This window comes from Choloepus didactylus, chromosome 16 (genome assembly GCF_015220235.1).
Source record: "Choloepus didactylus isolate mChoDid1 chromosome 16, mChoDid1.pri, whole genome shotgun sequence".
NCBI classification, from domain to species: Eukaryota; Metazoa; Chordata; class Mammalia; order Pilosa; family Megalonychidae; genus Choloepus; species Choloepus didactylus.
In genome coordinates this window covers 33,963,166-33,989,839 of record NC_051322.1, presented here as the reverse complement: position 1 = coordinate 33,989,839, position 26,674 = coordinate 33,963,166, and the positions used below count along the sequence as shown (strand labels likewise).

The window sequence follows — 26,674 nt, the reverse complement described above, 5'->3', positions numbered from 1 at the left end:
TGGGTGGAGTGGACATTTGCATCTTTTCTTTCAGGAGAGGAGCACGAGCCTTTAGCTGCCACATCAGTATGGTGTATCGTGACTGCTGACACCATTTACGGGGGTGGGGCGAGATGACTAGGAGCCCAGGGCATTTTCAGGGTGGTGGAACTGTTCCATATGAGACCATAATGGTGGATCCATCGACCCAAACCCCTAGAACTGTACAACACAAAGGACAAGCCCTCATGTAAACCATGGAATGTTAATTGTCATGTATTAATATTTGTGCATCAACTGGATCCAATGTACCACACTAATGCAAGATATTAATAATAGGGGAAACTAGGGGGCAGGGGGTACATGGGAACTCTTCATAATTTGACTGTATTTTCTTCACAATTATTCTGTAAATCTAAAACTGCTCTAAAAAAAAGTCTACTTTTAAAAAAAATTCAAGATGCATTTAAAGAAGCAGACGTTCGAGTCAGGGAGGCCCCTGCACTGTTTTGCTCAGCCCCTATCTGGAACCCAGGGCTCTAGCCTGGGCACTACATTCATGGGGGGCAGTGACAGAGCAGAGTTCACAAGGGCGGGAGGCCAGAGGAGAGGGCAGGCTGGAGATGTGCCACGAAAGGAGAGGCCAAGGAGTTGGGGACATGATCCTGAGGGAGAGAAGCCTGTCCTCAGACAGCTGAAGTAGTGACATGCAGACACAGGCCGAGCTGTGTTATGGGAGGACTGGAACAGACTGGAACGGACAAGCAGAAGCCGTATGGAGACAGCATGGAGTTTACTTGAAGGAAGAAGTCTGTGACAGCCGGTGCTGCTTAGCAGTGGAATGGGCTGAGCAGGACACTGGGAACTATCCACCACTCAAAGAAGGTGGGATCCACAAAGCCTGGAGAAGCATAGGAGGGATTCCTATTTCAGTAGGAAGTTGGCCCAGCTGACCTCCATGATCCCTTATGATTCTCCAGCTCTAATCTCTTTAAGTGCCAGGCTACTTGTCCTTGGCCTCGCCCTCCCCAAGCAAACAAATCAAACTATCCAGGCATCTATGCTAGAGCTTGGGGGAATTTTGCAGCCTCTCACTGTGAATGCCAAATGGCCAAACACTCATGAATCTGACGTGTCAACGGAGGGCCACCAAACTGACCCCATAAAAGCCACATAAACATTCAACCCCAGTGCCTGAAATTCCACTGGTAAGAATTCAGTTTGGGTTTTGCAGTATTCCAAAGGACCCATGACCCATGAGGTGGTAGAAACTCTTGGCAGGAGGCAGACCTTCAGCTTATTGATCACAGATACCTCTCGATTTTAGTGCATCTCTTCAGTTACTGTCAGGTGGGCCCTTCAAAAACTAGGCATTGGCTGAGGCTCTTCAGAAGTGATGAGAAGTGAGGCTACTTGATAAGGAGGGAAGATATGAAGTTGGCTGAAAGGGTCCACTGAGCCCCACCAACTGCCAGGAGGCCCCGCGAGTGGTCAGGGTGACAGGCAAAGATGGCGGTCTCTTCCCAAGCGTCTCCCCCCTCACCTACCAGGCTAGGTTTCTACTGCACACAGAGAAGCAACCAAAAGTAGATATTCAGTTTTCATCCCTCCATGATCTTAGTATAAAACCACTTCCACAAAAACTAAAGATGTTTTTGCTCCTGTGTGAACTTTAACGGCAATGGACTATTCTAATTGGGCCAAAGGAGTCATACTTAATTCTTGAGATAGAAAGCACATTGGACTAAGAATTAGGAGACTTGCATTCCAACCCCAGTTCCACCTGCAATTGGCTATTTTCCCTTGGACAGATCTCCTACTCACCGGGCCTGTTTTTTCATCTGTAATTAACACCTGCCTGCCCACCTTCCTCCTAGGGGTGTCAGAAGGATGAAGCGAAACAGAAATTCCTGGAGAGGAGAGTCCAAATATCATTGCCAACCATATGGGCCTCCCTCCAGGACTCCTCCTTCCCGACCTCTCACATCAGGGGCTGGGAGTGTTTCCCAATGTGCAGTTTGCACATCACCAGTCGTATGTGGGGTACTAGCCGGGGTGCGTGAGGGTCATTTTACTCCAATGTTGCATATTTATTTTAATATGTACCAGTGTATCCCTTACATTTGTAGAAAATAATTTTTTAATTTATAATAGTAATATAAGGTTTCTTTTAAAGTAAACTTGTGGATTTACTTAAGGGTTTAAAAGTGAGTTTAGAGATGAATAAGTATATGATAAGGATCACGGTACTGAAAAAGGCAAAGACCTTGAAGGTGAAATGAAAATGACTGGGCTTAGGGCACCACCACCACCCCCACCCATGAATGGCTTCAGGGGACACAGAAACAGATCCCCAAGGCCTAAAGATCAGACACAAAGGAAACCAACAGGCAAAGCCATTTGGGCTGGTCCCATTGCCTGGTTTCCTTAAGGCGCTAGACGCAGCGATTGCACCAGCCAGTTGAGAACTGAGACACTGAACTTGGGTCCAAGTTCCTCTATCCATAAAAACGTGAGGTCGATCAACTTCTACCTCCTTCTTTTGGAGCCTCCTGTCTCTGATTTTCCTGAGTGCATCCCCCCTCACCCACCCCCACACTCCCCCAACACACACACAGGGCTCTACTAGGGAAGAGGGTGGCCCTGAGAAAGCCATTCTCCCCAAGGTGTTAATAATGTGTTGGGGACCTCCCCAAGAATCTGCTTAAAGAGGAGCCTGGGAAGGAAAAAGTCATCTCCAAGGTGGAATGTCAGGCACTGTCCTGGGCAGCAGTCCCAGCACCCCACATTCTCACCCTCCCTCTGCACCCAAAAGGTGGGTGGGCCACCCTCATGCCTGTGTCTTTAGGTACAATATGCGAGATCTCCTTTAGAGGCACCACCTAGAAACCTGATCAAGGCCCAGTCCTCCCCAACCCCGGGACTATGCGCTGATCACCTCGGGCCACGGGTCAGTGAGTCAGCCTGGATCATCTACCTTCCCTGAGGAGCAGGAGTGAAAGCAGCTTCCAGCTGATGCTCAGCCGGGCCCTCCCTCAGACCCTTGGGGGTGGGGGCAGGGGAGCAAGGCTCCCTAACAATCTGCCCTCCCCTGGGGATCAGGAGGCGGGTGGAATATACACTGAAAATATTCCCTTTCCCTCTCTCCTCCGTCTATTATTGCACACGCCTTATGTTTTGCAATATTTCACCTGTCAAACTGTATATATGGAGAAATAATTATCTTCTCCATTTTTACTCATCAAAGACTTCCAGTGGCCAAATACCAAGTCAGTATAATTGCAGGGTGAAAGCAAAGAAACCTTTTGTTTACTGATGCAGTAGTTTGAATATTTGAAGACCCCTTTTTCCTTCTTTCTTCTCAAACCCAGTCTGGAAATTCCTGGTCTAGAAAAACCTAATGCCCTCCAACCCACAAGGGGCAGGGCTCCAGGCAGCCTGGTGCAGAGACTGGATCAGCAGGTAACTTTGTGTTCCCTTTAAGAGGCATGAAAACACTATCCTGGATGATTTGAATGGAAAGTTGGAGAGCTACTGAGTTACATTAATTCATCCTCAACGAGAACTTTTCAGAAGCTCCTCTCCTAACAATTAAGCCCTGAATTTTTGTGGGATCAAAACAGAAGGTAGGATGAAGAGCTGAGAAGTGGAAAAAGGCCAAGAAAGTGGAGACTAAGAGAACAAAAGAGGAAAACAGCAAGCTTGACAATTTGCTGAGGATTATTCTTGGTAAAAGGACTGGATCACCAATTAAAGATGCTTACAGTCTACAGGAGATCTATGAAATTCACCCCATTGAGAAGACAGGCAAAGAGCATGGGCAGACAATTCAAAAAAAAAAAAGAAATGATAAGCATATGAAAAATCTTCAACCTCACCAGTAATTAAAGAGGGGATATTGAAACCTTCTTTTTCTATCCATTTGGCAAACTGAACAATATTACCAAGTGTTGGCAAGGGTGAGGCAAGCACAAGCTAGGACTCAGTTGCTAGGACCGTGCACTGATACACTGTTTCTAGGGCAATTTGGAAAAGCCCATCAAAAGCCTAAACCATGTGAATTCTATTTGACTTAGGAATTCCACTTAGGAATTTATCCAAAGGAAAGAATCACGAATTTCTGCAAGGATTTAGGTATAGTGATATTCTCTGTAGTATTGTTTATAATAGCAAAAAAATTTTCAAGAAGGAACACCATATAAATGTCCAACAATAAGTGGTTCTAGTGAATAAACAATGGTGTCTCCAACACCTAAAAACTGCACAGCCATTGCAAGTCAGGGTGTTGAGCAATATTTAATGGCATAGAATTAAACATGCTATAAAACAGGGCATGTTTTATCAATCCATTCTTTCAAACCATATACACATAGAAAGGACTAGCAACAAATGCACAGAAATGCCACCAGTGATATTTTTCTAGGTGATGGGATTATCAGGGTTCCGTTTTATATCTGTATATCTGTATTTTGTAAATTATTTTTGTAATGATCAAATTGGGCTTTTGTGATAAGAGAAAAGATCATAACATTTCTTTAAAAGAAAAGAACTAACAAAGTTGCAAGTCATCAAAATGGGGGTCACAGAGCAATGAGTCAAGTGTTCAAGGTTGGCTGGGAAGTGGAAAGTCAGAGGTAGCAAAGAAGTGGAGAGCTGAAGCCCGTTGGGACAAAGGATGTGTGTGTTTCTGTCCAGCTGGGTTCCAGGAGAGGGTGCAACCTGGAGACGGCAGGCATGCATGCTGGAAGGCAGAGCCCAAGGAATGCAGTGGCCTTCTGCTATTTTACTAAGTGACCTTGGGAAAGTCATTTCTCTTCTCCCAGCCACAAAGTCTCTTTCATCTCTGATGGTCCGTGACTATGAGAGCAGGGTATTATATTGTGACACACATGGAACGTGCCCCTTTTGGAAGGACAAGTATGATCCATAATGGTGTGGGGTGAGGGTTTCGGTGGACAAAGGTGTGATAAAATGACATGGAATACAGTGTGTGTTTTTGGATGCTTTGTCCTCCTCCTCCTCCAATGTTCCCATCGAGCTAAAATGACTGCATTTAAAGGCCTTTGGCCAGAGGTCTGCTTGAAATAAGTTGTTTCTTGCCTCATCAAATCAGGAGGAGTCAGAGGGCAGAGCAGCATGATGGAACCTGTCCTGATTCCCACCCACCAAGCCCCAGTTATGACCTAGGGAAATCACTCACCTTCCTTGAGCATCCCTAAGAAAGGCAAGGGAACAGAAAGACAAGGAAAGTTGCCTTTAAACTCAGGGAGGACCCCTGCTAGACACCAATCAACAAGAATTGTCGAGAACACAGGATATGTGCTGGGCTGCACCCATCCATCCACCAGACCCCCAGGTCTTCTTGGATCTCCCACTTCCTTGAACCCCTACAGCATATAAGCTTACTTGGGGGAAAGTCACACCTGGGCCCTGGCCAACAAGAAGACAGACTGAGGAGGGATGGTGAGGAGGAGTGGGATTAGCCCGGAGCAAGACGGAGGCTGGGGGAGACTAACCCTGGCAGGGGGGCTGCAGGGCCAACGAAGGCACTGACCTCTGGGCATGTCCATGGGGTTAAAGCTGGCCAGTAAGTCACGGCACGACTGGCGGTCACCTTCCACCTTGCTCAGCCAGTTATTGCAGTTGAAGTAGTAACGGAGATGAGGCCGCTTCATGTCAGTCACGATCACGTGGTCCAGGTACCAGCTGGCATTCAAGCCTGTGTTGTCATGCTCAATCCTGGAAAAAAAGAGATACCCAGGCCATCACTGGCGGGACAGAGAAGCGCCCCTTCCATACTGGAATACCAAATGTTTACTTCAAAGAGACGTTCTACCATGTTGCTGTTCTACCATGTTGTAGTTTTTGTTACTTTACCTCTCTGAGTCTGTTTCCTCACCTATGAAATGGGGATACCTCACAAGGCAGATGTACAGATTAATGAATGTTACACTGTTAAGTTGCCTGCAGGGAAATACTGCCTTCCAAGGTAAAGAAACTCCAGGATCACCAAGGCCTGCCATGGACCACCTTGACCTTCCCTGCATGTTTCTCCTGATCAGTGCCGCTTCCTTACCGTGGCCTCGGGAAGCACTGCTCCCCTTGGCATCCCAGCCCAAGCACGTGCACACACGGCTTTCTGAAGCCCGATGGAGTCAAGCCAAAAACAGCAGCTCATAAAAAGAAGGGACGACAACAAGGAAATAAACAGAAGGCAGAAAGCAAACCAAAGCATCTGACTTGCAGGGCGCATCTTGTCCCCTGGGGTTCAAATTGCCTCTCCCATTGCTGCGAGATGGTTAAGTGTGTCCCTCCCTTCCTGATGCCCAGTGTCCTACAACAAGCACATACTCTCTTTGGTCCCACCATCCAGAGGTTCCCCGTGGCCATCTGGACCCATGCTGTCCAAGAGAAACATAATGTGAGCCACACGGGTGGGCTGCACACGTAATTTTAGATGTTCTAATAGTCACATTTAAAAAGATACGAAGAAACCAGTGAAATTAATTTTAGTACTATATTTCACTTAACCCACTTACCATTTCCATATGCAACCATGTAAATATTTATTAATGAGATATTTTACATGCCTTCTTATGTACTAAGTCTTTAAAAAGCTGGTGTATACTTTCTACATACAGCGTATCTCAATTCGATGAGTCACAGTTCCAGGGCTCAATAGCCACGTGTGGCCAGAGGCTACTGTATTGGGCAGCATAGATCTAGCCTCTCCACAATCTGGCCCCCCAAATCTTCTCCCCCTTCCTAAAGTGCCCCCCACCCTTGGCAATCCCAGTGTCCTCTATGAGCTCCAGCTTCCTCCTCAGCACTTGAAACCTGGACGACCTTACTCTGCATTAAGCTTCTCATCCCTGCCCATTAGGGTGAGGCCTTGTCCTCATGGGCCTTTTTAGGACAGCCACAGGTCAATGGACACACAGTCCTATGGACTGATGGCACATGTGAGCTTGTTGGGCCCGCCCTTTACAAGGTGTGTGCCTTTGCCTGGCCCAGACTGGCACGTGGCAGACCCTTGGCTTAACAGTTGCCTTTCCCCATGCCCTATCCCCAGCCCCGCAAGAGACCTTTCCCTGCATGTGACCCCCTTCCCTGCACACGCCAGAGCCCAGGAGGTGGGCAGGTAGACAACTCAGGGTTGACCTGAGGCAGCATTTGAGCCCTGCCCTGACCCAAGTCTAGGTGCAACCTAACCACAGATGACCTTGACATTCTGACAAATGGTCATGACCTTGGATGGGAGCAGGGGAGAGGGGGGAGGAGGTAATTAAGGGGCAGTTGAAGGCTCTTCCTCTGAAGCCAGGCTAGAGAGTGCTGTCCCTCCCCACACATTTACAAAAACACCAAGATCAAAAGGCATCCTGCAAAGTGGCCCCCAGGTCTCTGTCACCTAGAGCTTCTGTGTGCCAATCACTGCTCTGAGCACTTTAACTCCCTGAATCCCCACTAACCCTCCAAGGCAGACACCATCATTCCAGGTGAGGAAGCTGAGGCTTGGAGAGGTATCCTGCCCGAACTCCCGCAACAAGTAAATGGCAGAACAGAGATTTGAACCCATGTAATCTGAGCTCAGAGTCTGTGTTCCAAACCGCTGTGCTCTAGTGCCTCCCGGAGCCTATTTCTCAAGTTTGTGAAAAGTGGCTCAAATCGTCTTAAAGAAGTGAATCTCTAATGGGGATGTTTGGACACTTGATTCAGAATGGGAAGGAAAAACTGGGGCTTTTGGCAGCCTCTCTAATGACACCATGAGAGTAATCAACACCCGGAAATTGTCAACAGAAACATCAATTCCTAATCCACTTGCCTTCATCTCGCCTGCCCCACCTCACCCCCACCCCCGTGATTCTCACCTGATTTTGTAGATGAGGCCCACGTTGTTGGTTCTCACCCGGAACACGTCAACGTTGGATTTCTCAAAGGCAGATTCACTCCTATAATGAACATGTGTGGTTAGCTCAGGTCAGCGCTCGGCTCACAGGCTGGGGAGGAGAGCCAAGGCCCGCACCCTCCTTCTTCCTCCACTGCCCCACTCCTGGGAAGTGCACAAGCAACCGGACCCCATTCTGGGACTCCTTCCTGACATGGTTTGGAGAGGAGGGGGCAAGGGCTGTTAATAATCATTCCTCGCTTTCACATTCAGGTTCTCATTTCCCCCTTGCTGTGTGCCACCGAGGCAAGCATGGCAGTCATTATCAGGCCTGTTATGCACACAAGGAAACTGCTAGCTAGTAGCAGAATGGGACAAGAACCTGGCTCCCCAAAGCCGTGGTCCAGTACCCTCTGGTTGCTTAGGTTGGGAGAGTGGAGGAGGAAGGAAGGAGGGATGGACGCCTGGGGGCTCTGGGATCTGCAGGCTGCCTTGCCTCTCCTCCTCACCTGCCTGACCCTGGCCAGGAAAAGTTGCAATGGCAGCCCCAAGTGGATGCAAACCTTGGGTGGTGGTCCATGGTCCTGCCATTCCAACCAGAAAGGAAACACTCCACCCCAAACCAACAACCAGGGAAGGGGGAATGGTGAGGGAAATGCATTGCTGGCACCCCGCAAACGGTGTGAGCAGAAGGAAGTACACCTGATGTGTTCAGCAATGAGATGCCCAGGCACGTCCAGACTCGAGCATACTAAATTCAATCAGCTTAGATGCAGGAGGGCTGGAGCAGCCTCGCCACAGAGTCCTCTGGGAGTGGAAGCCCAAATCTCATGTTGACATCTTCTCCATCCTCTGCGTGGGGCAGGTCCCCAGCCATCCAGGCCCAGGCCTACAAGCAGCTCTTCCTGCCCCCTGCAGCTGCAGCCCTGGTAGGCCTACGAGCTGCAGCCTCTCTCAGAGCAGCTGGGGCTCTCAGGACCACCACACAGAAAATCCCAGCAGACATTCGCCTATTCACTGACCACCAGTGGTTTCAAAATAAGGGGAGGTGAAGGGTCTTCTCCCCAAGGCAAAGAGGTTCAGACTCTCTCAATAACAGAAGAATTTTATGGTTCCACAGGGAGCCAGAAGATGTGATTCTGTAAGTGGATCCACTTCAGCAAACAACCTGCCTGGGAAGAAGTTTCCTTAAGGTGATATGGGGCATGAGGTCCTTCAAAAGCAGTGCAGGACTCATGAAATCAGGTCAAAAGGTACACTGAGGCAGCCTTGTCAGGAAAAATAGGCCTCAAAGGTACAATCTGGGACAGAGAGAAGTGGGGAGGATAGAGAGGTAGGACCTTCTGGGTTTTGCTGGAATAAAAGAAATGACTGTTGGGCCTTCTGTATGTACCTGAGGGCCAGGTGGTTCTATCCTCCAGAGGAAGGGAGGGATGGAGGCAACATGATGAACCCAGAGAATTTCTACTTCACCTTCACTTACTGAAGATGGGGAATGTTCTTCTTGAGGAAGACCAGGAAAATAAGAAACCTCCTCTACGAACAACCAGTAACTCCCCCTTCCTGGGAAAATAAACTTACCAGCTTGCCTGAGTTGGGCAGAAATGTTTCTGTGGTCAAGACACAGCCCAGGCCAATGCTTTTTAGGGGTGGCAGGAGAAGGGAGAGGAGAGATAGGGAGAAGCCCTGAAAAGGTAACTCAAGACTGATCGGCTGGCGATCGCCATTGTACAAGGGCAGCATCTAGAGGAAAACTAAACCAACCCATCAAAATCATGGGGATCTGGCCAATGTTGGAATTTCTGGCTTCATTTCCAAGGGTGAACAACAGCATGCCCTGAGTTTGGGTTCAGAGCACAGCCATCGTTAAATGACTTAGAAAGCGAGATCGCCAACTCTCTATAACGGGACGTGTGACTGTAGAACAAAGGAATGAATACTGGGTGTGTTCTGTTTCAATCTATAAGACAAGGCAACTGACTGTTGGAATAAATAGATGGGAGCCTCTCCAAATAAATACCTTAAGCAACAATCACCTTGGGTAGCTTTGTGTTGGAATATTATACAACCATTAAAAATCGTATTTTAAAAGAAACATGTTTGTGATCTTGGCTTAAAAGAAAAAGTACGTTAAAAACAGAAATTATAAACAGCAGTCAATACAAACAAGATACCAACTTCATTTAAAAACAGTTAAGAGCGGAAGGATTTATACAAAAATATTATTTCTGGATTGTAAAACTCTCATGAAGTGTTGGTTATTTGTTTTTGTCTCTCTCTATATTTTTTTAATTTTCTAAAAGGAACATGCATTGTTTTCTTAATTATGCAAAAAGCACAATCCCTTGTCCCAGCAGCCTCCCTTCTCCCCGCCCCCTTCCTTGGGGTAGGCCAATGGTGTCCCACCCGGACCTGGCCAGCAGGCTGCCCGGGCTGTGGTTTGGGGTGGGTTCTGGAAGGCGGGCTCCATCTCCTGAGGGTGCGTGGGATTGGGGAAACAGCAGCATCCATGGGAGGGGGCAAGGAGGTTGACCATTCCCATTTTTAGCCAAAGACGAGGCCTGACTCTAAAGGAAAGCAGCGCTTCCCTGTCTCTGATAGGAGTTCTCAAGAGAAGCTCTGAAAACGGCACTCAGTAGAGGGGAGCTCGGTACCCCCAGAAGGGCTCTGCACCCCAACAGCATGGTTTAAGAACAGGAGTTAACCTGCTGGCGAATTTGGATGCCTGTGTGCCAGTGTGTTTGTTAAATAATCAGCCGTGGGGCTCTGCGGTCACGTTCCCGTGTGGAGGCCACGGGGCAGGGGGAACAACCAGGGGAGAAGGAAACCAGGGGAGAAAGATCCTCCAGGACGGCAGAGCAGGGGGCAGAGGGAGAGCGACACCCTGAGACTGGGGGGCCCCCCGGAACATCTCAGGCCATGGCGGGATCTGAAGCTGCAGAGACGGGGCTCAACCGGCTCTCTTCACCGGGGAGGGGCCGGGATAACCCCAATCAGCCCCACATCCCCCTACTCTTTAACACTCAGATTCCAAAACCACCACGTCTGGTAATTCAAAATGCAAATTCCTGTGCATTTCAGGAAATTGATGGAAGTGGCAAAGGTTAGAGGGTCCCTGGTCAAAGGAGATACAGAAACAGAGACTTCAGCAGCCTCTCCAGGGCTCCTGGGTGATGGGTGAATAAATGCCGCATGCAGCCCCCGCCCACGCCTCCCATCCAGTCGGGACCCCCGCAGGACAGCCTCTAGGCAGCGCAGAGCCAGTGGGCTAAAATGCCAGGCATTCTCTGACACTCAGACGGTGAATTCTCAACAGGAGAAGGTACATGAGAGCCCATCCTTTTGCCATACTCTGAACGTGGGGCCCAGTGTTGGAGGTGGTCCTGGGTACCTGGGACCCCACAAGCGTGGGCTTCCTCTGGGAGCCACTGCCGTTGGCACTTACCCGGGATGGGGCCTGGGGCATTGAAAAAAAATCCTGACAAGCCATGTGTGGGTGGAAGGTGCCCTGGGGCACGAGAATGAGCAGGAATTGACCGGTGACATAGAAAACCAGGGACACTGTAGAAGCCAGAGAGAAAGGTGGGGTGAAAGATGAGGCCAGAGGTTGCAAAGAAAGAGGGTCAGGGAGAAATTTCTAAGAAAGGCAGTGGCTGAACTCTAAGACTAGGGCATCTGATACTCCATTTTAAAAGCCCAGGCTGGGTTGACACAGTGTGGAGAGCAAGAGACAGCAGCCAACAGTGAGCTCAAGGAGATTTCAAGGCCAGTGTGCGTTCTGAGTCTGATCCCAGGGACGGGGCAGGGGTAGGGGACAGAATTAGCTGCACCTAAATCTCACAGAGCAGGGGGCTCCAGCTGTCATCTGCATGGGGATCACACAGGCAAACTGGAATTCCCCGAAAAACAACACCCTCCAGACCCAAGGTTTCCAACTTGAATTGAAAGGGTCTTAGATGGTGTAGACTGTGCCTGTGTAATTCCTTTTGGAGGCATTGTCCACATTCTTACAGCAGCCTTCTAACTGGTTCCTGGCCTGTGGTTTCTCCTTTCCCCATTTGTCCTGCTCACCACTGTCACAGGAATCTTCCTTGCCTGCCATAGTAAGTTGAGCCTCCCTTGATCAGCCTCCAAGGCCTTGCACAGTTTGGTCTCACCCTGTCTTTCTGACCTCCGTCCTCTCTGCCCCACCTTGGGGCCCCTTGTGCTCTGGGCATGCTCCCTCCATACTTTCACAAGCTGCCCCCCTGGGCTCCCTGGGGCTCCGGGCCAGCCCCGTTCTCTTGCTGCCCAACCTGGAGCCTGACACAGACATAAGCAGAGACCCCCATCAGCAGAGACTTGGAGTAATTGGGGGAATGTTGGCTCCTGTGCACGGGGCTAGCCTGGCTCCTACGTGTGATTTCAGGGGTGCCAGGAAGACCTCCAGCCCTTCCAGCTCATGGGTGCCTTGGGCCCCTGTGCCTGAGTGTATCCTTTCATTCCCAATGCAGAGAGACAATTGCAACTCAACCCCCCGGGAAGGGGGCTCGGTGACAAAGCTTCACACCAGGGTATAAAGGATGACACTTGGGGCCCTTCCTGAGAGGATGTTTGACAAATGAAAAAGGTGCAGGGAGAAGAATCTGAGGACTCTGAATGCATAAAAGGAGGAAAGAGAGTGAGAAACCAGAGGAAAAGAAAAAACTGTCCTTTTCATTTAGACATGACTGGTTGGGGCCTCCAGAACCGGCTCGGCCAGCAACCAGAGCCCATGGCTTTCCCTGCGGTGCACTCCGGGGAGGATGCATGGCACAGAGGATGGGCATTTCATGTACTCTCTTTACCGTGCCCACGTCACTCGAGGGGAGCCTTCCACAAGCGAATCACTCTGCAGGGTGAGCAGTACAAGAAGGCGGGTACCCTGTTCTGCAGAAATGGACAAAATAGGACATTATACCTGCCTCGACACTGCAGCATTTACACCAGAGCCTGCAGTCAGGGAAGTACTCTGCCCAGCCTGCTCGGCACAGGGGTTCAGGGATCTCCTGGCTGGGGGCCTACTCTCTGTAGTCTCCCCGCCATCCCCAGATGTGCCAAGCCAAAGGGCATGACCTGGAACCCCGGGAAGCCTCAAAGAGCATCTCCCATAGACTCTCCATGGCTACAGAGCTGTGCAGTCACAGAAAATGTCTACATTAGGAGCCTGGGGGTCAAGGACCAGCTTTACCATCAAAAAACTCCCTGACTTTGAGCTCCACACTGCGTCCCTCTAGGCCTCGGTTTCCCCATGAACGAGTTGGAATAGATTAGTTGTTTTCAAATGTTTCTTGACTGCAGAAAGTTTGGCTCAAATAGAATCTTACTCAGAATCTCAGTGGGTAAGACACACAGAAGGAGCTCTCTGGAGGAAAAAGAGACGGGGGCCTGGGTGGCCCAGAGCCATCACCTACCCCCTGCTCCATTTAGCACAGTGGGAACACCAGCTGACAAGACCTTGCCCAGGGTCCCAAAACATCTCTGAATGCTATGATTCTGCTAAAGTGATCTCATGTTTCGTTGTGTGTTTTCACATGCAGTGGGGGGAGAGGATCAAAAAGAAGACAGAAATCCCTGTTCATTGGGTTACAATGAAACAGAAAACACAAGGCACACACACGGGTTATCCATATGGCTGGCTCAGGTAGGCATTACTGGCAGACAACGTTTAATGTGAGGCTGGTCCCTGGGGGAGACCACAATGCAGAGTATTTTAAGCTCATGGCTCTCACATGTGTGGTCTTTTTCCTCCTCCCAACAGCCTTGTGAGTTTGGTGAAAGGGAGATCATCACTTCCACTTGACACATGAGGAAACCAAGGCCTTGGGGGCAGAGCTTTGGCCACAGTTAAATGCCAGGTAAGAAGTAAAGCTGAACCTAGACCCCAGACTTTTTCTTCTCTCACTTAAAGGAGAAGCTAACATGAATTCTTGGGATTTTCTAGACCCAAATTAGGCATTATTTTACACAAAAATCAAGATTTACACAAAAACAATAAGGTAGGTTGACAGAAGATCCCTGGGAGCTCCCTGCCTGATCATGGCCCACGCTTGGCAGAGGCCCCCGTCCCCCTAAATATGCCTGTGGGGAGGCGGGTCTTCTCCCCAGAGAAGCAAGTTACCTGGGGTTCCAGAACCACACCGACCCACACTACCGGCCCCGGATCCTGCCAGGCTGAGGTGGCACTCACTTGCTGGTGAGATGGAGCTTGGGAGACAGCCCGTTCTCTCCAAAAATGGTGATGAAGACGTTGGCGTCTGTGCCTGCGCCACGAACATTGCCAGTGGTGGTGACCACCTCGTACACTGGAGGAGGAAAGAGGACAGATCACAGGCCCAGAAGAAAACCCAGAATCCTCACTAGGTTTGGAGAAGCCAGAGCTCCTGGCAGCCCTGAAGGGGATGCCCAGTACAGAAGAGCTCAGGAAGCCCTGCTACACCCCACCAGCCTCCGACCCAGGGCCAGCCCCACAGCTGGTTCTGCAGTGACACCCTCACCTCACGCTGCACACAGCGATACAGGGCACTCATTTTACAGGTGAGGGCTCCCAAGGCAGAGGGACAAACCCAGGTCCCACGCTGGCCTGAGCTCAGACCAAGGCCCCAGTACCCTCCCAGACACGGCTTTCTTCAGAGCCTGCTCCTGGCTCTCAGCTCCTCAGAGCTACACAGAGCAGCTGTCTCACCAGCCCTCGCCTTCCACGACCTCCTGGGTATTGTTATTTCCATCTCAGAATAAACCATCCCAGGGCTGGGCAGTGCAGGGCTTTGCCAAGGGGACCTTCTTTGTCAGAGGTACTCATTGCCCCTCTCTTCATCCCCTAGAAGCGTGTTCTGTTTGCTGTCAAACCCTCTCCTTTTCACAGCAACAGGACAATCAGAGCCCTGCCCCTTTGCCAAGAGAAGGTGAAAGAGAGCTTGTCCTGTAGGGACCATTCAATGGGGAGGAAACAGCAGCAACCAGATCCTCTTAGTGTCCCAGTGTCTATGGATCCATCCGGATGCTTAGGGAAAGACAGCAGAATCTTCTCCAGCTAGATTTCTCAAGAAGGCTGCATTGGGCATGTTATAAAGCTTGCAGAAGCATTGGAAAGGCGGGGGGCACACGTCCCGCCATCCAGGAACCCAGCATCCAGGAACCTCTCCCAAAATCACTGCATTGGACAGGCTTGAGAAGAGAGCTGCTGCCACCACTCAAGGCCAGAAAACAACCACTATTACCACCAACTCCATCCTGCTGCTCTTGGTGTCTCCAAAATAAATGCCTTGTCCCCAGCCTGTTTCATTATTTCTGAATCGAAGTCTTGCCCTGGAAAAGTTGGCTCAGGGAACCTAAGGCATGGGTTTCTGCAGCTAGAGAGGCTGAGAAAAGAAATTATTCTACACTGAGATGAAGGAATTCACAAGGTAGGGAGCCAGCAAAATGTGCAGAGGGTCTTTGAAATATTCAGGGCATATGGCAGATATCCACCACATCATGGGGATGTATTAATACCAACATTTAATAATTATAGCAATAAACAATATTTATTGATTCAGGTACTTACCGTGTACCTAGCACTGAGCTTAATATTATTTCATTTAATTATTAAGGCAAACCTATTATTTTTTCTATTTCTCAGTCTTTTTAGAGCAGGTTCCCAAACCAGTTGCTAGGGTATTGGGGCTGTCCCAAAGAGGCCCAGCCGAGTGGGAGGATATTTTGGGTTTGGACTTTCAGAGCCCATCCAGGGGGTCTGTCCTGGATGCAAACAGCAAAAGAGGGAGATGTGAATATTCACACCTGTGAGTGTGCTAGGCGCTGTGGCCGGCATTTTAAAGATACCACCTCAGTTCATCCGCACGGCATGTCCATGAGCCGTGATGGGCTGGTGGAATGTTCTGGACTTGAGTGCCACAGAGATCTGGTTGCGGTCGCTGGCTCCTCCTCCTAGGAGCCAGCCGACCCCAGACAAGCACCCACCTCCCTGTAAAATGGGGCAATTATACCTGGCTTGCAGGGCTGTTCTGGGAATTAGAGATGATGTACAGAAAGCCTCCGGCACCTAAAGGATACTCAATAAATAATAGCCTTAAAAAAAAAACAAAAACCAAACTGTTGTTTACACAGAAAAGCCAATCTGAGTTCCAGGTGCTAACAGCTTGTGCCTTGGGCAGATAAGATGTTGGGTCCATTACCAAATGCTTGTCTTGCAGAAGCCCTCAGGAGCAAGTAGGTTTCCAGGCCTGTGGTGCAGGGGCAGGGATGTTTGCAGAGAATGGACCTTCTGATGTCCTTGTCCTGCTGAAGACCACATCAAGGTGCCATGAAGGGGAGAAAGGAAGCAGTAGGTTTACACGACTTCCTGTCTCTCGTCGCGACCAAAGACTTAGCTCCTCATGGTCTACACCACGGGTGTCTGAACCGCAGACAGCCCCTGAGAGCCCATCCTGACCCCGCAGAGCACAGCTCAGGGCCTGAAGTGTTGCCCTTGGCTTGGACATACTCAGGGGCTCTTCCAAGCCAAGTATCTGCTGTGAATGACCACAGTGGTAGAAGACGTAGAGCCTCAGAGATGCTGGATTTGGAGGAAAGGAGAATCCGGTGTGAGAGAGAGCTTTCAAAGCTAGGAGAGGAGGAGGGAGGGAGGGAAAGATTCCAGGCCCGCAGACAGGCAGAGCAAGCATCCAATCTGTTGAATGAATGAATGAATGAATGAATGGGTGCTTACAGGGACTGGTGGGCCACTAACCGGTGAGCACTGAGAATTTAAACGTCTCCAGGGACCAGGCAGGCAGCATCAACCAGTAAAACAGACCTAGTACGAGAGGCATTCACTAAAGTAAAGGCCAAACAAAATATCCACAGGCCGACATTGGCTCCTAGGCTCTCGGTTCAACACTTCCCCACTAACCAGGCAAGAAGGTGGAGCATTTCAAAGGAGTTCCCACACAGCCCAAAAGAAGACGTGGCCAAAAGGACAAGGCCCTGGGTCCAGAGCCCGGGCTGCCATCTGCCCACGGGCCCGAGCATCTCCCCATCCCTGCTGGTCATGATGGGCTGCAGCCCCCAACCCCAGCCGGGCGAGGGACGAGGGGTCAGGCTTCCTTCCCAAACATCCCTTCACAGCCCCTGCAGTTCAGGGCAGCTTGCCCGAAGCAGACGTCCTCTAGGGGCAGCCCAGGCTGGGAATGTGGTTTCTGGGTGTTTAGGAGCATGTGCCTGTGGTTCTAGTCAATTCCACACCACTGAGTCAAGACTCCAAGAATAAGGATACGTCACCTTACCTTTCTGGGTAACAGGGACCCCAGCATAAAGCCTGCCCCCCCTGACTCCAAGGGGGTGCAGCAGAGACAAAATGGGGAAATAGGTGAGAATGGGGTTTGGGCTAGAATCCTAAAATTGTTCCCCAAAAGTAAGGGGCAAGACCCCTGTGCCACCACAATGCCCGGCCTGCCCCCCCCACCCCGCACCTTTGGCCTTGTAGTACTCGTGCGCCAGCTCCTCCTCGTCCCCCTCAGAGGTGTAGTTCAGCAGCTCCTCCTCATACAGGGCCAAGAAGTCAATGTCCTTTTTTCTCCTCTTTTTCTTCTGGGGCATCATCTTGCCGGCTGCCCCTTCTGGGCACTCCCTGGCCCTGGCTCACTTTGCCCACCACCTCCTTGGATGCCCCCGTCCCCGAGCTTGCACCCCCAGTGGACCTCCCGTAGCTACGACTTTGGACGAGACAGAGCAGCCTGGCTTTCTTGGGTGCCCTGTGCCCCAAGCACTGCCACTACCCCCTTTCTCCTCCCTGGCCCCTGACGGCACTGCAGTGTGTTATCTCTTCCCCTCCGTCCTTCTCCTCCTCCCTGCACCCACTCACCAGCCACCTCCTCCTGCACCTGCACTGCGGTTCTCCTTGGGCCTCGTCACTGGCCTCATCACTTATTCATGGGGACTGAAGACAGGATGCCATCCTTCACCCACACCCTCCCTGACGGGCCCCTCTCCTCTCCTCTTGGAGACTCAAGTGACACGGGGCCCTTGGCATCTGGTTCCCACCTTGCCTCACAGCAAGGGGGGCACCCCGGACCCCTCTATGTCACCCCAGAGGAGATGAGGGCTCCCCACTGCAGAGACACCCCAGCCTCACAGCCCACGAGGGTCCGTGAGCAATGACCCCAGAGCCAGGGACCCTCCTGAAGGGGTCCTGGAAACTAGCAAGCTCCCCAGACTCAGAGGCCTCTACTTTTTCTCCATTATTCATGGCCTCTGATCGTCTTACGGGCAGGGCCGGCTCTTGCCAAATCCTCCTCCTCTCTCTCCCTCTCTCTCTCTCTCTCTCTCTCTCTCTCTCTCTCTCTCTCTCTCTCTCTCTCTCTCTGCTTCACTTTCCTCAAGACTGCTGGCTTCTAGAAGCCGCCATCCACCAGGGGAGACCCGTGCACATTAGAAATGCTGCTCCAGCAAGCACGAGGGCAACCGGCATGGCGTTTATGAGTCCCGGACCACGTGGCCAGGCTGGGGCAGCCACCCAGAGCTGAGGACCCCAGGGAGCCCACCGTGTCCTTGGGTGGCCTCCAGGAAAGCCCGGGCAAGCCAGGTAAGGCGAGCCTGAGCTGTCCTAACAAGAATTCTCAGCTTACCACACTGCTCTCTGACTTTCAAATGAAGGAGTAAAAACTCCTCATAACCTGCCCAGACTCCACGCCCATCAGCCCTTACCTTTCCCACCCGCAGCTCCAAGCAAGGAAAGTAATTCCAAATTACGAGGGCCAGTGGTCCTTCTCCACCCTCAATTGGCAAAGTTTCCCCTCTGGTCTTTCTTACTTATTTTGTTAAGATTTTATTATAGCATTTAATTAAGATTTTGCTTACAAGTTGTACAATTTCTATGTAAATCCTGAAATGCCAGAAAATTTCAATTCTCTGGAAACCCTCACTCCCCTATCCTTGCAGTGTGAGGCCGCAGTGGAGCAGGGCCTGCCTCTGCCCCCTGCCGGCTGTGGGGCTGGGACAGGCCTCTGCTGCTTCATCCATAAAAGGGCACAAGGGCCTCCTTCCCTGGGTCCCCACAGGGCTGAGGAAAGCGCCCAGGAAGCAGAAGCTTCTGGAACACAATAGAGGCTTAATACACGCCTGTGATTCCTAAGAAGAATGTCTCTCTTTCTTATTTTGTGGGACACTTTGTTATAATCTCAAATTGTTTCAGAAGCCCTTTCAGGTGATGTAGGAGAGGGCTTGTCCCCTGTGTTCTCCTTCGTTCCACGGGGCCCAGCCCACAGAAGCCTATCAGAGACCACTAGGTGACAGCCTGAAAATCAGAGGACACTACGTGATGGTCAGAAACTTCTGCTTCCTCCCAGCTTCCTGGGGGACTGCACTGTCAGGGCCCATTTACCTGTCAGCCCCTCGTCCCCCATCATGTTCATTTCGTTCACTGTTGTGTCTCGGTAGTTGTGACAGGAACTGGGACGCATTGGGCTTCAGTAGCATTTGTTCAGTGAGTGAAGGAGTGAATGAACGAATGGATTTTACAGGCAGATCTATAAAGCAGGCCTGAAACAAAGCCCAGTACCCACATGGAAAACTGTATAGGCTGAAAAGAAATCACACCTTAAATGGTATATTGATAGAGCGAGTTTCCAGAATGGATACCATTCTGAGCACATGTGGCCTAGAGAAGAGGACATTTCAAGGGTCTAAGAAAGCTGCCTTCAGAAATATGAAAGATTGTCTTCCAGAGCAAGTGCTAGACCAGCCCTTTGTGGCTGCAAGGGTGGTCCTGGGACTCGTGATTACAGAAAGGCAGGTCTCCACCCAACCCAGGAAGAGCACTGGGTGCTGCCCACAGGTGGCCCAGGCTGCCTGGGTGACAGCAGTCTCCCTATCATGAGATGTTCAGATGAGGACTGGAAGGCATCGCCCATCAGCCAAGAGCAGGGCCCTCCAGCAGCCACCACACTGGGTCCGCCCCAGGTCCTCCTGCCAAACCCAAGCACGGAAGGGCTCTGTCCCCAAACCACTAGGCCCCCTGTGGCCTGCTCTGAAGTCTAAGCCTGAAAGGAGAGCAGGCAAGCCCAGGACCCCCAGCCTGAGGCAAAATTCAGAGAGGAGGAGGGGGCTGGCCTGCAACTGCCACAAGACTTTGGTCAATGCCTCCTTTCATCAATCCCATTTTTGCAATCTCTCTGCCCTGAACCAAGCTCACTGTGCCCTCAGCCTGGGACCCTTGGCACTTAGGACCACTAGCCGCCATCCTTCCCCCGTTCTGGGTCTCCCCCTCTCTCTAAGTCAGTGTCTCTTAAGGCATGATTTGAGGACCAGCTGAGTTCGACTCTCCAGAGGAGCTGGGCAAAATGCCGATTCCAGGGCCCCTACCCCAGCCCTAACGAATCAAAGTCTCTGAAGGTGAAACTTGGGAATCTACATTTTCAACAACCCTCCCCGCTCCTGGGGTGATTTTTATATGCACTGAAATTGGAAACCACAGTAGCTTAAACCCTCCAGGTGAACTCACTAACTTGAAAAGCTCACCTGGGCTCCCGGGAGAGGACTGGCCGCCTCTATCCCTGGGGTGCCCAGCCCTGGCTGCTCGTCGGGATCACCTGGAGAGTTTTTAAATACAGATCCTGGGTCCTTCTCCCAGATATTCTAACTTACGTGGTCTGGGGCGCAGCGTGGGCACTGGGATTTTCAGGACTCCCAGGTGACCCTAATGTGCCGCCAGTGTTGGGAACGCCCGCGGCCCCTCTCCTGGCGCCTGGAGCGTGTGAAAAGGAGCCTCCCCGAGGCAGCAGGTGAGCTGTTGTGCACAAACCCAACGTCCTGACTCTAAAGGGGGAGTTTGTGATGGAAAGGAGGAGAGGAGTAGAAGGAGGGTGCCCTGTTCTTTGAAGCTACTCAGGTCTCCCACCAGGGCAAGGCATCTTGGACCCAAAAGTCACCACCCAGGAAAGACCAACTTCTCCTCCCCCCCCGTTCTGCTGAGGGCCTGCGCTGGCGTCCACGCAGACTCCGGAGGAGCAGGAATGAGGGCTAAGTATGGGTGGCGTACGCCCCCTGCTGGCACCATCCGGTTTGACGCTTGTTAACGATACTTTTGGATTCTTTAGGAAGGGACTTGGCAGATTTGAGGGAATTACTAGGGAAAAATCATTTTGCATGAGGGCCCATTCAGAGAAAAAAATAATAATAAAGTGCTTATTGGAATGTTTTTTCAAAATTTTTAAATCAAAATACTTTTAGAGTATTCCATGGCATTAGAACATAACGATTAAGAGAGCAGGGTCTGAAACAATACCGAGTGTTGACAAGGACATGGAACAATTAGAGCACTCACCTGCTGCCGGTGGCAGTGTGCAATGAGAGTGACACCTTGGAAAAGAGCTTGGCAGTTTCTTGTAAAGTTAAGTAAACACTTCCCATACAACCCAAAAATTCCATTCCTGGGTATTTAAATGAAAATACATATCCATATCAGGCCTTTATGTAAATATTCATAGAGGCTTTATTCATAATAGCCAAAGCCTGGAAACAACCCCAATGTCCACCAACTAGTCACTGGATAAGCAAATGGAGGCACATCTATGAAGTGGAATACTAAGCTGCAAAAAAAATAATGAGGTACTGATACATGCTAAAACATGGATGAACCTCAAAAGCATTATGCTAAGTGAAAGAAACCAGTCAGAGGGGACAGCATACGGTACAAGTACACTTATATGGTATTCTATAAAGATAAAACTATAGGAACAGAAAACACACTAGTGGGTGTGGAAGGAGGGGATTAACTGGCAAGGAGCAGGAGTCATTGCTTTGCCCCCAAAACGGGCATGGGCTGCATCCCCCTCTCTTACGTGGCCTGCCATATCTCAGCTGCCTGTTTGGGGCAGGCCCAGGGGCAGGCCTGGCCATTAACCACACCCCCCACACACACACCCTCACACAAAGCCCCCCCCCCCCACCACCACCACCACCAGGATCTTTGGTGTGAGAGGCACAGGGCAATCCCTCATGTCCCTGGCTGTGAAAGGTGTTCAGGACATGCTGTGCAGACCCACCTCCCATCCCAGGTGGAGTCAAGGTCTAGATCTGAGGAGAAGTGGAAAGAGGCCTCACTGCCAGCCATGACCTCCTGTCTAGGCTCAGCATGGGCTCCCCCACTGGTAGCATGGCTAAGCCTTCTAATTGATACAGCTTTATTTCCACCACTTTCTTGTGTATTTATACACACACAGAGGGCAGGCAGGGTGATTATTGTGACCCCAAACCTCTGATTATAGGAAAAGGTGTGTTTATTCCACACATTTGCATACATCTGCACACATACATAAACACAAAATGATCTCATTGCTCCACTCTCCATCCCTTTCAAGTACATCCTCCTGCTGCTGAATGAATCCTTCTAAAGTTTGACTTTGATCATTTCACTCTTCAGCTCAAAAACCTTCACTTACACCCCAGCACAATGTATTTTATTTTATCAGTTAGGATTCTGGATTGCAAGCAACAGAAACCAACACCAACTAATCTAAATAGAAAAATGATGTATGTCTAGTTAATGGGGAGATCACAGAATTTCCCAGGGGGCTAGGAGCCATGCTTAGAGGCTGCACCACGGAAACAATGCCAGAAACTGTGTTGGGCCGGTAAAGATCCGCTGCCACCAATGCTGGGCCTGGAGGGGCAGTTTGCACCACCAAGCCTCAGCACTGCCAGAACCACAGGCCCTGCTGCCTGCCCCTGCTGGGCCACCCTCACCAGAATGGACTCTGTTACCTTCTGCCAATTTAGAGACTTGTGCATCTGACTGACTGAGCCTTAGTCATATGCCCACCTGGGCTGCAAAGGAGGCTGAGAAGGTATCTGGCATTTTCAGCTCCTATATTGGGAATTGTGTTCTCCCCAAACTTAAAAAAGGGCTCAGATGCTAGGTCGCCAAAAGAATAATAAATGTCCATAACATTAATAGAATTCTAGCTTCTTAAGCTGACTTTGGAGGCCCTCTATAATCTGACCCAACTTCCCCGTTTTAAAGTTCACACAACGTTTAAACTGAAGAAACCCATTTTCCAAGCATACCTGGAGCTTTGGCTTATTACACTCTGATGCTAGAGCTACTTTGTGCGTTTCTGTAAACTCCCACAAAATATTGCAGTGGCATAAGCATTATTTCTCACATGAATAGGGCCCGGCTGGGATGTCTTTACAATGGGCTCGGTGGGCAGCTCTGCATCGAGCCACAGGCCTGGCTGGACTTGGCTGGGGCAGCCCTGCTCTACCTGGGTTCGTGCTGGGGCCGGGCTGACGGGAAGCTGCCCGGGGGAAGGGCTTCTCCCGACCATGGCAGGGGGCAAGACAGAAGACCCTGATCTCTCAATCACATCTGAGGCCTTTATGTGCATCACATCTGCTAATATCCCTTTGGCCAAACAAAGCAACACGCCTGGCTGAGCCCAGAGTCCAGGGGCAAGGACATGCTCTGTGCCCTTGTGGGAGGAGCTGTAAAGTCATGTGGTAAAAGGTGTGACTACAGCAAGGGGCGAAGAACTGGGACCAATAATCCAAGCTACCCCAACTGTTTCTCTTCCACCAGAGAAAATCCTGGGTATCTCAGTGCCTTGCAGAGAACGTGGCTCTCGAGAAATGCTAAATGAATGAGCAGATCACAAGTTGGGGGGAAGGGGCAGAGAGCGAGCATGTATCAGTGCAAAGAACATGCGTGCCTGTCCTGGGGGCCTCCACCCACAACTCCCCACCACCGCCACGTGCCCCTGATTTCCCACCCAAGGCAACCAGCTGCTCTGGTGCCTCAAAATGAGCCCTGTCTGAAATGAAATAAGCTTCAGTGGCAGAGAGATTCCAAAAGGAGCTGGGAGGTCACTCTGGTGGGCACTCTTATGCACGATATAGACAAACCTTTTTAGGTTCCAGTGAACTGGAGTAGCTAGCAGTAAATACCTGAAACTACCAAACTACAATCCAGAACCCATGAATCTTGAAGACGATTGTATAAAAATGTAATTTATGAAGGGTGACAGTGTGATTGGGAAAGCCACATGGACCACACTCCCCTTTGTCTGATTTATGGATGGATGAGTAGAAAAATGGGGGAAGGAAAAAACAAAACAAAACAAGAAAAGGCACCCAGTGTTATTTTTTACTTTAATTGTTCTCTTTCACTTTAATTTTTATTCTTATTTTTTGTGTGTGTTTGTGGTAATGAAAATGTCCAAAAATTAATTTTGGTGATGAACGCACAACTATATAATGGTACTGTGAACAACTGAATGTACACTTTGTATGACCGCATGGTATGTGAATATATCTCAATAAAAATGAATTTAAAAAAAAAATGAGCCCTGTCCCACTCTGGCAGCAGGGGCAATGTGGCGTTGCCCCGTTGGCGGTTTTCCAGTCTCACTGCAATGTTTCCGCAGCCGCCTTAGGTAAGTTCTCTACCTGGAGTGTTGGAAAACCAGTACCTTCTGCTCCCAGAAGTCAGAGGGGCTTATTTTTTTTTTTTATCTTCATTTTATTGAGATGTATTCACATACCACGCAGTCATACAAAACAAATCGTACTTTCGATTGTTCACAGTACCATTACATAGTTGTACATTCATCACCTAAATCAATCCCTGACACCTTCATTAGCACACACACAAAAATAACAAGAATAATAATTAAAGTGAAAAAGAGCAATTAAAGTAAAAAAGAACACTGGGTACCTTTGTCTGTTTGTTTGTTTGTTTCCTTCCCCTATTTTTCTACTCATCCATCCATAAACTAGACAAAGCGGAGTGTGGTCCTTATGGCTTTCCCAATCCCATTGTCACCCCTCATAAGCTACATTTTTATACAATTGTCTTCGAGATTCATGGGTTCTGGGTTGTAGTTTGATAGTTTCAGGTATCCACCACCAGCTACCCCAATTCTTTAGAACCTAAAAAGGGTTGTCTAAATTATGCGTAAGAGTGCCCACCAGAGTGACCTCTCGGCTCCTTTTGGAATCTCTCTGCCACTCAAGCTTATTTCATTTCCTTTCACATCCCCCTTTTGGTCAAGAAGATGTTCTCCGTCCCACGATGCCAGGTCTACATTCCTCCCCGGGAGTCATATTCCACGTTGCCAGGGAGATTCACTCCCCTGGGTGTCTGATCCCACGTAGAGGGGAGGGCAGTGATTTCACCTTTCAAGTTGGCTTAGGTAGAGAGAGAGGGCCACATCTGAGCAACAAAGAGGCATTCGGGAGGAGACTCTTAGGCACAATTATAGGGAGGCCTAGCCTCAGAGGGGCTTATTTTTAAAGGAATCAGATCCTGTTACTTCCAGCTCAAATGCTCCAATGGCTACCGGCCCCTAGGACAAAATTCCAACCCTTGCCGAGGGCCGTGACCATTTGGGCCCTGCCTGGCTCTGACTTCTCCATCCCTCCTCCCCTCCTCTCACTCTCCATCCACACTGGCTCCAACCTGCCTCGACCCACCCCACCCCACTTCTCTTCCTGCTCCAGACACGCCGTCCCAGTCAAAAGCACAACCACCCACCCCATTGTCAAGGACAAAAACCTGGGAGTTATTTTTCCTTAGACCATGTCTTAGGGGTCAGCCCCCTCCTCTCTCTTCAGTCCCCACCATCCTCATCTCTCATAGGACCAAGCCCCCTGGCTGACCACCCACAAATCACTCCCACTTCAGGCCATCATCCACGCTGCTCTCCTGCCAGAATCACTTTTCCAGAAAACAGATCCGGACTTGTTCCCTTTATTGCCCCATCTCCTGGAAAACAAATATCCCATTCCTTAGTGCCGTTTACAAGGCCCCACACAAGCTGGCCACTCTGGGGCCCTGCCCCAGCCCCCTGCAACCCCAGCCCCACACGATCACGCTCAGAGCCTCAACACGTTCGTCCCTTGCTGCTTCACATTTGTTGGTTTGTGGTGTCCACCCCTTCCTGGACCAGCAAGCTCCAGAGTGTAATTCCAAACCTGATCACTGGTCACTTCCGTGAAACCTTCCTCACTCAAGTCCAGATCGCCCTGCCCACCCCGCACCCTGCTCTTACCTCGGTCATCGCACAGCTCACTGGTTGCAATTACTTGCTCTGGGAACCAGTACGTGGAACAAGCAGGACTCAAGGATAAGGTAGAAGGCATCTTTGTATTTGTTTGGTGAGGAAATCCTCCCCTTGACACTTGACGAAAACTTGAACACAACTTTTCTGGACACTGTCAGGAAGTTTAAAATTCTTTTAGGCACTGCAACAAACACCGCCTCGAATCAGCATTTGGAAATGCACAGTCCACGTTCGACCTCCAGGGAACCCTGACCTTGCCCCTCCTCCCCGGCGAGGCCCATGGCCTCCGGCTGCTGCCTTTGGGGAAGGGGGTGGCGGCCGTCTGACCAGGTGGCCCCTCCAGGCCTGACACACACTGCGGCGGGTCACTCTCTGGGCCAGATGTTCGTGGGTTTATTCACAGGCTGTTCTCCGAGGCGGCCCCCTCGACTCAGGCCCTGCCTCTCCCGGTTCACCCACAGCTTCCCACTGCCAAGGGCCCCTCGCCCCAGCAGGCCACTCTCTAAAGCAAGGTCCCTTTAAATGACCTCTGGCTGACCTTTCAGCCACAGGGTCTACCTCGGGGATTCCTGCACTTCTGACCCTTCATCGGAGGTGCAGGTGGTGACTCTCCAGCTCAGCCCTGACTCTGCAACCCTGGGCATGTGAACGTCCTCGGGCAAGAGGCGTCTCCAGCCCTCAGTGAGCCCAGCTGCAGGGAATCCACAGAAAGCCCTCGGGTGGTCCCACTGAAGACTCCTCACGGAGCCTC

The 26,674-nt window shown here is 50.4% G+C and overlaps 1 protein-coding gene across 1 annotated transcript in view; it reads right to left on the bottom strand.

Annotated features, from left to right (window-relative positions):
* LOXHD1 (lipoxygenase homology domains 1) overlaps window positions 1–26,198 on the bottom strand; it is a 194,280-nt gene extending 168,082 nt beyond the window's left edge. The window contains exons 1-4 of the mRNA XM_037806213.1: window positions 25,912–26,198; window positions 14,073–14,187; window positions 7,848–7,928; window positions 5,534–5,718 (exon numbers count right to left, since the gene is read on the bottom strand). Of these exons, the coding sequence (XP_037662141.1) occupies window positions 5,534–5,718; window positions 7,848–7,928; window positions 14,073–14,187; window positions 25,912–26,002 (472 nt within the window). The 5' untranslated portion in view covers window positions 26,003–26,198. The remainder of the gene's footprint in view (window positions 1–5,533; window positions 5,719–7,847; window positions 7,929–14,072; window positions 14,188–25,911) is intronic.
* Between the last annotated feature and the right edge of the window lie 476 nt (window positions 26,199–26,674).